This window comes from Hemibagrus wyckioides, linkage group LG15, assembly GCF_019097595.1.
Source record: "Hemibagrus wyckioides isolate EC202008001 linkage group LG15, SWU_Hwy_1.0, whole genome shotgun sequence".
Taxonomy (NCBI): domain Eukaryota; kingdom Metazoa; phylum Chordata; class Actinopteri; order Siluriformes; family Bagridae; genus Hemibagrus; species Hemibagrus wyckioides.
In genome coordinates, this window is record NC_080724.1 from 3,538,290 (window position 1) to 3,550,000 (window position 11,711).

General features: G+C 42.1%; 1 protein-coding gene across 1 annotated transcript in view; it reads left to right on the forward strand.

The window, feature by feature from the left end:
• Positions 1-406: 406 nt before the first annotated feature.
• The window catches only part of xkr7b (XK, Kell blood group complex subunit-related family, member 7b), a 65,780-nt gene continuing 54,475 nt past the window's right edge, over positions 407-11,711 (forward strand). Inside the window, exon 1 of the mRNA XM_058410695.1 lies at positions 407-942. Coding sequence (XP_058266678.1) covers positions 488-942 — 455 coding nt within the window. The 5' untranslated portion in view covers positions 407-487. The remainder of the gene's footprint in view (positions 943-11,711) is intronic.

The following is an 11,711-nucleotide window of genomic DNA, read 5'->3' on the forward strand; positions in this document are numbered from 1 at the left end:
ATTATTGATGATGTTCCTGTGCAGCAAGCTGGTGGCCACCGTACAGCTCCAGGGTCGCTGGTCCGATCCTGAATTGGGGTTTATGGTGCATGTTCTTCCTGTATCTGTGTGTGCTTCTTCCAGGTTCTAGGTGTGAATGAGTGTGTGTCTCCTGCAGTGGACTGAAATCCCATGGAAGGTGTGTGTCAGTGCTTCTTATAGATGATGCTCTTCAGTTACCTGAATACTCTAATATTTGTAGCACCAGTACATAGCCAAGCCAATGAGATCCATCAGTTCCAAACTATCTTGAATTTTTTTTTCAGGAAAATTTCTTGATGCTCTCTCTCTCTCTCTCTCTCTCTCTCCATCTCTCTCTCTCTCTCTCTGTCTCACACACACACACACACACCACCCATCATGCGCTCACACACACGGACACACGCGCACACACCAGCCTCCACTACTCCCTTCTCCTCACCCCCTCCTTCTCTTCGCACAAACAAACATGGCCGCCAAATCGGACGGACCCGCCGCATCCGCCGTGAGCTCGGCTTCCGCGTGCGCGCGCGACAAGGAGCCCGAGGCGCGTTGTGTCCTCGCGGGACCGGAAGAGCGCCGGGACCGCTCCCGGCGGCAAGCGCTGCTCGACTGCTGCTGGGTGCTTTGCGCGCTGCTCGTCTTCTTCTGTGATGGCGCCACGGACGTGTGGCTCTCGGCCGATTACTACGCGCGCCGCGACTACTGGTGGTTCGCGCTCACGCTGCTCTTCGCCGCGCTGCCCTCGGTCGTGGTGCAGGTGCTCAGCTTCCGCTGGTTCGTGTACGACTACACGGTGGAGACGGAGGAGGACACGGCGGCGGCGGCGGTGCGCTCGCGCAGCCGGACGCTCAGGTGCTGCCGAGCATGCATGTGGACCTTCCAGTCCCTCGTGCACATCCTGCAGCTGGGCCAGATGTGGAGGTAAGGGATCGCGCACCGAAGCATCAGTAGCGTCACGCAGCATCAGCAACACCATCACCCGAGGCGGCGTCCGCAATCTCGCACCTTTGTGTTCCGTAGTATTCTGACACACTTACTCCTGAGTGCACTTCTTTGGGTGATGTGTAAGCGGTACAATCAGACGGCGAGGAGAACTGAACAGTTGGCAGAATAGTCTGCCAACTCGGACTAAGTGGAGAACTAGACCAAGCTGCACTAAATTTCTCACACCACTCTGAAAGGCATAACACAAAACCATTTGTGCTGCTTAGAACTAAATGATATTTCATCCAATCCTGTTTTTATAACTTGTTAACGTCTACACAGGAGAAATCCACCGCGCAGGAACATGGCTGACAGCACAGCCAAGAGCATCATTTTAGTTATTAGTCAGTGTGGGAAGTAATAACAGACCCTGCTCAGCTGCATTGCTGCTTTCAAGGCATTTCTGCTGTCAAATCATGCCTGCGCAGCAAAACATGTTGAATTTCTACATCGGTGAATGCCTGTCATTTTAAAAGTTATTAAGGTCTACAGTGCTGAATGAATGAGGTACAACAATGAATAGCAAACAGGCTTGCACATGTTTGTTCCCCGTTCCAGTTAACACCGTGTCCTTGTTGTAGTTCTTACGATTCCTTCGTAAGACTTAGAAGACAGATGGAAGCAGTGAGTAGTATTCTCCAGCCTGGGTTGGCTCTGTGTGTGCTGTTCGGTCAGGCAGTACTGCCAGCCTGGATGTGGTGCCAGGGGACAGAGAGAAAGACCCATGTGCCACAGACAGGCGGGTATTAGATTATGCTGAAATGGATATTATCGATGCAAGCTCGGCAGCGAGGGGCTCGAATTTTCCAAAGAGGAGAAATACAAAGTGGTGCCAAACTTTAATGCGTACAGATTTGGCATGGACTTTGAAAAAAAAAAGGGAGGTTTTAATTGTAATCCCATCGTCAAGCACAGACGATTCACAAATCATGATTAATACTGGACTGAAAATAAATAATAAAAGTAATATATAATAAAATAATACTGAGTGGGAAGAGTGTAAAATGACAGCAATGTAGAAGTACAGTGCTCTACCACACCTACTCTTTAACTGATCAGTTATGGGAAATCATTACAACCCATACTGTACTCGTCTCCCTTTTTTGTCCGTTTTTTTTTTATATATATATAAGTATACCCATCCTGCTAAATAATAAATTGCAAACTCTAGCACTGCTCCCACTGACAAAGCAGACACAGCTCTCCAACCCCTCAACTGATTTTCTGTCATCTCGCTGGGTCATTATTTGCTAAGTATGGGAAGCCTGAACTCGTGTGTCTGAAGTGGCTTGTGGGTCAGCTTTCTCTTGGGAAAAAATCGTTAGCTACTGCTCAGCCTCGCTGTTTGTCTTCATCCCATAATCTACCTTTCTGTGGCGTGAAAGTTTCCCCCTGTGATCCAGTTTGGAGGAAGTATAAACCGCTGGAGGAAATCGCCCTTGCTGGTGTGAAGTGTTTGTGTGAGCATATATAATTGGAAGTCCCTCAGTCGGAGAAAACTGCGCTTAAGTCTGCGTTCATGCGCATGAGAGACAGAACACTACAATACTTTTCGAAAGGCTTCGAAGCTTTAGGTGCATTTCAGGGTATTGTGAGAGTGTAGGAGAGAAAGAGAGAAAAATGGGGCGGGGTAAAATTGGAAAAAAAATCTCAATTTCTCTAAAATTACATTTTAAGAATTAAAGGCTTTAATAAGTCTGAACTGAATTGTCATGGTCTTATATATATATATATATATATATATATATATATATATATATATATATATATATATATATATTACCAGCAACAGAGCAACATATGATCATTTTCTTTCTGTTTAATTTCGTGACCTGAAGCCATGATTGCCTCAAGCAATGAAGGATTTCAAGTAATTTATTTAACTCAGTTCATAAGAATGATTCTGAAGGTGAATTTCTAGGCCAGCAGCAGCATTTGAAACATTTAAATATGAATTTTATATTTTCATATTTTTCAACTCTATGCATGTAATATATATTTAAATATTTTTTGGTGGTGTATTTAATCATTTTTTTGTACATTCGTTTATACGTTTTTTTGGTGTATTTATATATTTTTAATTCAATTATTATTTTTATTAATGATTCATTATTATTCTTATTATTCTTATTATCAATAATAATAATAATAATTATTATTATTTATATATTTATTTATTCATTTATTTATTTTATTTTATTTTTTTACTTGCTAGGAGTAAAACATCAAGCAAAAATGTCCGCTGTGAAAAAGTAGATGCTTTTATTTAATTAATGTGACGTGTATAATAATTCAAATATAAGAAATTCATATATATTTTTTTTTTGTCAGCTTCAATACCATCCCAGGTGAACAGCTTTATTGGTATGTCACATCAAGCACATCAGTTGCTGGTTTGAATTTGTGCTAATAATCTCATGAGATCAGATTGCATTAGCAGCATTCGCTTCACGTGTGCTGTACAAGAGACAATCTCAACCCTGGAGCAACATCAGCAACGTAGTGAGCGTGAACATGGGGTTTTTTTTTAGTGTTTGATGGCTGGTTACACACTCACATGCTGGGATATACAGCTTTCCTCACACAAAGCAAAGGATTGTGTGTTACATTCTGAGCCAGTTTAACTCACCTGAGACAATGCTGATATGGGAAACGTGAATTCATCCACTGGTTCTCACACTAGTCCCTTAACCCTAACCATCGGGTATGTCCAGACACATCTCTCACACTCTTGACAACGAAACTTTCCTCTTAGCTTCTGTATACTGTAGTTACTGAGTAATGGCTGTACTTTGCATGAATATAAGCTGGTTAAATGGTTACAAGTTGTATCTGACAACAACTCTGAGGTTGACTAAAGATGGTAATGATTTTCTTTTTAGATTAGATTAGAACTTTATTGTCATTGCACATGGGTACAAGGCAACGAATGCAGTTAGCGTCTAAACAGAAGTGTATATATAAATATATATATATATATTAGGCATAACATTATGACCACCTAATACTGTGTTGGTCTGCCTTTTGCAGCCAAAATACCCCGTCATGCACTGTGTATTCTGACACCTTTCCATCTTTTTACACTTTGGTGTAAGAACCACGCACAGGTCTGCAGTCATGGGTGAAGAGAGAGTACAGAAAGGGGCTCAGCACACAGCCTTGGGGTACACCGGTGTTCAGTGTGATGGTTGAGGAGGTGATGTTTTTTAACTTAACATGCTGAGGTCTATTGGTCAGTAAGTCCAGTATCCAATTACATAGAAAGGTGTTGATGCCAAGGTCACCATGTTTAGTGATCAGCTTGGAGGGGATGACTGTATTGAACGCTGAACTGAAATCAACAAACAGCCTTCTCGTATATGTGTTCTTGTTATCCAGGTGTGTTAGTATGGTGTGCATTGCTATGGAGACAGCATCCTCAGTGAACCCAATTCACATGCAAAATATGGACTAGGTTCACATTAAACTAAAACTAATGTGAATTAAAGAATTGCTTTTTTAACAAAAGTGGAAAAGTCTGGAGTAATTATTTTACCTTGAGCCTACCTGCAGACAACCCAGCATACTGCAGGAAGCAAACGGATGGAGACAGAGACAAAAAAGAAGAGTCAAGAGTTATTCGTGCTGAGCTGCAACAATGAAATCAGCTCTAGATAAAACCTCATCCTCAGCTTTGTCAAGTGTCTGAGGGTCTGACTGAGCAGAACTGAACCTCATGCCACTCACAAGGGATCTCGCAGGCTGTATTAGTGCTCGACCAGAAGAGCTAATTCAATCCGGTGCACGTGTATGACAGAGAGAGCGAGAGATTTACTGGTAGTTTGGTTCTGAATTATTAACAGGGGGTTGGAGAGGACTTATGAGTCTCAGCGATGGTCTGGGAGACGATATAGCATATCATGTCATCCTTCTCCTAAATGACATTCTCTCTCAGGTCACAATATTTTTACAGAATTTTAAAGAATTATGAGTTGCAGTGTACATGTGTGTGTGTGTGTGTGTGTGTGTGTGGATGTGCATGTATGACAGGGTTGTCTCAGGAAAAGAAATAACACGGTCACTGTGTGCCACAGCTTTATTCTAATAGACTGGATAGATCACCATGTGGACTTTTCTAAATGTGTATTTAATTTTTAAAAACATGTCCGTTTACATAACACTTAGCACTGGAATACAAAAAGTAAGAGGATGGCTGCTATAGTTACTGTAGACCCATAGTGCATTAATTGCTCTGAGTCTCTGTTAGTGCTCCAGACATCTCTCTTTCTCTCTCTCTCTCTCTCTCTCTCTCTCTCTCTCTTTCACACTCTCTTCAGTTTCATTCTTCGATTTTATCACGCTTTATTAGCATGACAAATAGTGGCACTCATCATTGCCAATGCCTGGGTTATTATGGACATAAAGATTAAAGTATAATCGAGCATATCTTTATTGTGTTGAACCACAAAAATGAAAAGACCGAACGCCGTGATATTGTAACTGGAAGAGATATAAGTGTTAGTACGTTAGATGTGCTGTGGGCTTGGGCTGTGTTCTGAATCGAGCACCAGTCTTTTTATAGCTCCGAGATTATCCTTCGGAGATGGAAACTTGTATGCATATGTAAAATGGACAAATAGAGCTCATCACTGGAAGAGGAAAATGGAAGGGGTCTTGTCTTTTGTCTTTAAAAGGATTTTCCTTTCACTTTTCTCACATTTGCATTAATATGTAGTGTAAGTCACGGATGGTTCTATGAGGACACCAAGGTCTGGACATGGGGACTGAACAGACTTGCGGACGAATGGTGCTGTCCCCTACATTGCAAATGCCGTAAACTGAGCATGAGACTGACAATCACAAATCTCTCTCTGTCTCTCTCTCTCTCTGTCTCTTTCTCTTATTAAGATGAACACCATTGTTCGATATATTTGTTAATTTAGACTGATTGAAAGGTGTCCTAGCGTCCTCACCAATCACACCTCAGCTGAGCGCGACCAAATGCACTGCAGCAAGTCAGTAGCAGGTTTATGAGAAGATTTAAAAAGGATGTGCACATGAAATTTAAAGTGCGTGAAAGAGCCAAATAAGCTAGTCGAAGTCTTCAGATGCTTGAAAATGTTATTACATACTGGTATGAAATGATATCACCTACAGATGTGTTATGTCACAGTAACTGAGACTCTCGGATTGAGTTATGGATGCTCTGACATTTTTAGGATGTTGGTGAGAGTGTGTCTCCCCAGGTGTGATGGTTGTGAGGCACGAGTTTCTTGCTCTGGACCTCACACAGCCTTTCCAGTTGTCAAATCCAATCTAAAAGAAAAAGAGCAATGTCTTACAGAATGTAGTCTACAGTACTATGTGGAAGAGTTCCAGCTTTCCAAGGCTAACCAATCAGCCCTCATGATTAGTTATCGACTAAATATCTGATTGACCCCAAATAAGCAAATAAGAAGGACACTTTGTGGTTTGTCTATAGACCAATTAGTAACAGTATAATCATTAATAATATACTACATGCATGATAAAGCTCATTATAATTATTATTGTATTGATGACATAATATCTGTGTATAAGATATGTTCTTTCGGCTGCTCCCTATTTCGGGGTTACCACAGCAGATTATTAGGTCCGCATGTTTCGATTTGGTACAGGTGGCATTGGCAATGGTGGCATTTTATGATGGATGCCCTTCCTGACCCATCCCTCCCATTTAAACCGGGCTTGCGACCGGCACTGAGAGTTAACTCTTCAGTGGCTGCCATGAGAATTGAACTTCTGGCTCTGGCTTGGGATTCTGCCGGTGGACTACCATGTGGCTCTGTGTATAGGATATGTAACATCCATCCATCCATTTTCTATACCCGCTTTATTCCTAATGTGGGTCACAGGGATCTGCTGGAGCCTATCCCAGCACACATTGGGCGAAAGGCAGGGGTACACCCTGGACAGGTCACCAGTCCATCACAGGGCCACACATATACAGACAACCACACTCTCACGGGCAATTTAGAATTACCAATCAACCTAATCTACCTGTTTGTGGGCTGTGGGAGGAAACCAGAGTACCCGGAGTAAACCCATGCACATTCGAACCCAGGACCTTCTTGCTGTGAGGCAACAGTTCTAACCACTAAGTCACCATGCTGCCCCATAAAGGAGATCAGAAATCAGCAATTGATTAAATTGATTGAATTTCCCCCTCATTTTTTCCCCAATTTGGTCATACCAAATCAACTAGCTAACTCTTTATCACAACACACCAACTCAGGAGAGTGGAACAAACACCTGCTTCCTCCAAGGCGTGTGGAAACAGCCTGTGCGTCTATTTAAACTGCTGCCATTTTACACACTCGAAGGAAACCCTGTCATCTGCTTTACCACACGGAGAGCACGGTGAATTTTGCTCCCTTGGCTCCTGGCCACAGATGTCGGAACTGGGAACTCGAAATCTCCCAGTGATAGCGCAAATGTTTTTTATTGCACCACTTAGGATAGAATAGTAAAATTTTATGAATCCTCTCCAAAAGGAATTGTGAAAATGTATTTTTCTAATGGAAACTCACCAAATGAGACCCTACACCATGCCTACTACTCTCAACCCAGACCTAGTATCTTAGCACACACACACACACACACTGATAGAGTAGGGGCATGTGATGTGTGTGTTGCAGGTGTTGGAAAGCAGCGGTGTGTGTCTGTGGGGTCATTACAAGAGTTGATGAGGAGATTCTCTCCGAGCTGCAGGCAGCAGACCAAAGCCAGCAGGCATGAGCAGAATTCCAAACCACACGTCACGTCAATTTATGCCTTCCCCTCAGCAGGACTGTCCTCACACCCCTTTGCTTACAGCTGCTGCTGTTTGTTTGGACTGTGTCTGTTTGTTTCAGTGGGTATAATATTCGGTCATTCTCTGTGGAAATATGTTAGAAGTGGCCTGTTGGTGCTCTGTCATTTTAGACAAGGTATGTTTGTCTGTTTTCACTAAAGCTTGTCTTCTGAGTTCTGATTATCGTCTGTTTCTCTCTCTCTCTCTCTCTCTCTCTCTCTCTCGCTCTCTCTCTCTTTGTCACTCTCGAACGTGCATGTTGTCAGAGTTGACCTAGTTCTCTGTAGGTCCTCACAGATACTGTTTCTGTCTATGTTTCTACATATGAACGTTGGTTGAATGGGTGTCTATTAGTGAGCCCTGTACATTTTTATAAGGATTATTTAAGAAAGAAAAGATTAGAAATCAGCAATTGATAAAATACACATTCAATACAATCGATTATTTATCGATATATGGATATAAATCTAAATAAATCTTGTCTAAATAGATAAGGTAAATTGTGGGATGTCACCAAGTATAACTTTCCAAGTATACCAGTATTTCCCAGTTTGGTCTTACCAACTACTAGCTCTCCTTCACATGACAGACACCAACTCACAAGGGTGGGACAAACACAAGTTTCGGTGTCGTCCATGAAGGATTCGTTCATTTTGAACGCATCCTTAATATGACTCAGGAACAAGGAGCCGTCTCAGAGAGCGATTGTATTGCATTCTGTTGGTTCTGTACGGGAAACAGGATTAGTTCATCTCCCGAGTCGTTCGTTCATCATGTGACAGCCTCACAGGCTTCAGCTATGCAGTGTGTGGCGGAGATGGAAATGATTCGTTCATCTCCCGAGTCTTCGCACACGAGTCGTTTGTTCGTTCATTACGTGACCAATTCCTGGATCGGTATCTCACAGTCCATAATACTGTTAAAATTATCAAAAGACATGTGCGATGTCTGCAAAAGAAAAAAAGATCTATTCTTGTTCCTCTTCTTGTCAGTCTCGTTTTGGCCTTGATTGATGTATAGTTTTGTCTTATTCTAAATGTGATCAACGTTGGCGTAAGTTGATGTGTCGAGGTAATTGGCTTTAAACACGTCGCATTGTGACTATATATATTCTGCTAAAATGAACTAAATGATAATAATAAAAGATTAGTTCATTTTGCCGAACGAGATTCGACGATCCGAGTCGGTATAACGATCCGAACTTCCCATCGCTACAAAGCTGCAGTTCTGTTTGTCCTCAGCCAAGAACCTGGACTGACTTTAATACTCAATTTTCACAGTTGTAAATATACACAGCTATTACAACACTGACCATCCATAAACTTAACCTGCTTTCTAGCCCGTAAAGGAATGAGAAAACACATTTCCATTTTCCACTATATGTAGCTAATGAATATAGGTTTCTCATTTGCACACAAGTAAAGATTACTATCTGATTTTCCCTAAAGGAGAAATTAAAGTTAAAGACTAATTGTTTTGGGGAAATGTGTTTATGATTTCTTACAGTTTAGCTTTCAAAGCATGTCATAGATGGTCAAAAGCCACTTTTTTATCTTTTTAACTTTCCAGAATTCCACCACAGCAACACAGTTTTTCCCAGAAACAAACTACTACTTTAACCTAAGACAGATCCATAGGTAGGTGAGATACATGCAGGGCATCCTGTCTCCTTTAGCATCTTTACTGGTGCCATCAGGTCAGCTGCAAGGTCATCACTCAAGAGTTGTTTCACTCTATTAATACCAGAACATCTGGTTGTGGAGCAGTGACCAGGACTCCCCCACAGCTGTCCAAAGGACACCTTCTTCTGCCACTTTTTATTTTTCATCAAATCCCGCCTTAGCCAGCTTCATTTTTACCCCAGAAATTCTTAGATAACTTAAGAAATGTTGTGTGGATAGTTGTCAGAGCACTCTGCTCTGACTTGATTGTTCCAGGCAGCTCTTGTCAGAGCTTCAGCACTTTTGAGCAGTTCTTATAAACATTTATGGTACGCCAGACATTTTTCTTTTTCTTTCTACTACTGTCTTAACCTTGTTCACTTTTAATGTTCTTTCCCCACCTGCAGAGCAGGGTCTTTCCTTTCCCCTTTCCCTTCTTCTCCTTCAAAGGTACCGTGAATAGTTTCTGAAGAATCTCTCGTTTTTGCTTTTGCACTTTCAGATCCTCTCTGTCCTCCTCAGGGATGGCAGACTATTCCTGATAGGGTACCAGAGTACCTTCATGGTTTCCTTTTCTTGCTTTTCTGCCTTCCTCCAGGTCCTCCTAAGTATTCACATCTACTTCACTAACTCAAGGCCAGTCTCTTGGCATTTGTCAGGTACGATGGTACCAAAGCAGCTCAAGTTGGCAGATTCAGTCTCCTCTAGGTTTTCCTTTGGATCCAGTGTTAGTAGTGGTGGTCCTTCCAACTAAACTTTGTATCCCCTTGATAAATCCCAAGGTCCCATTGAGTTGATTTTTGTCCATTTCCAAAGGGTATTTTATTCATTAGTTAATGAAATAGGATCAGTAGCATGTTGTCTGTTCTACCTGGCCATATCTGATCACTGGCCTGTTAGTGGCAGGGTATGTGGTCAATAATTGCATGAATGAACATTGTGATTGTTTCATTTATTCATCTTTAGAAACTAGCTTATCATGAGTTTATTAGGTTCTTGGTGGATCTGTGAACAGTGTGGATAAGGCGGGAATACACCCTGGATGTGCCAGACCAGTTTATGGCATCATGCACACACACACACACACACACACACTGCTGTGATATGATATGTTTATGAGAAAATACTTACTATATTGGCAAAAGTTTTGGGACACCCCTCCAAATTATTGAGCACTGTCAAGCTGCCACTGTTGGGCTCTTGAGCAAGGCCACCAACCCACCCTGCTCCAGGGGTACTGCATCATGGCTGACCCTGCACTCTCACCCTAACCCCCAAAGATGGAGGAGGATATGCGAAGAAAGAATTTCACTGTGTAGTAATATTTATGTGACAGATAAAGCCTTTGATAATGTAAGGAACATGATTGCAGCTACACGACAGCTATATTTTGAACACCTGCTTTGCAGTCTCTAACACTCCATCACAGAGTCTCTACAGAACCGTATGTTTGACAAATGCCTGTAAAAAAAAATAATATCACACATACTCCCCCTGAACACTACAGAACAATTAGTTACACATGTGCAAAAAAAAATAAAAATCTATCTTTACGCTTGTATTGGAGCAAATGTATGTAGTATGTGATTAATCACAATGAGTTATAAGCATTTCTCATGAAGTAGCGAGGCAGCAACGAAAGTCGAGCTGCACCTTGAGTCCGTGTGCAGATCAATAGAGAAAAGATTTCGCTCACTGCAGCGAGAGGCTTATTTGTGGGCACTGGGACGTAGTGGGGTTAACAGCACTGCAGTCAAACTTTACAGTGCGGCTTTTATTTAATGTCTCGTATTAGACTGAGGCGTTTAACCTCAAAAGCTGAAACATTTCCTCTCAGGATCGCGAGCGACGCCGGCTTCTTGCATCAGAAGAGTATCTTGAAACCATCACAGGCAAGGAAAACCTTTTCATTTTCCTAATCTGCTCTGCGACTGTGTAAGAAGTCAATTTTTTACTCGAGCTACTAAGCAGTCCCTCCAGGATTTCTTGAGTTGGCAATATGATCGCTGAAAATCGTGCAAACTTCATCGTGATATTCCGGCGATTTTATTTTTTTATTAAAATGACCACAGATTTTCTGCAGATTTGGGACAAGATGCATCGCGTGACATCGTTACAGCGCACGTTTAGCCCCCTATGAGTCGCGTGCATCGGAACATGAGTACGGCTTTCATGGACACTATACTCACGTACGGGTCTGCACTGGGAGGAGAAGAAGAATCCTGTGCTTGCAA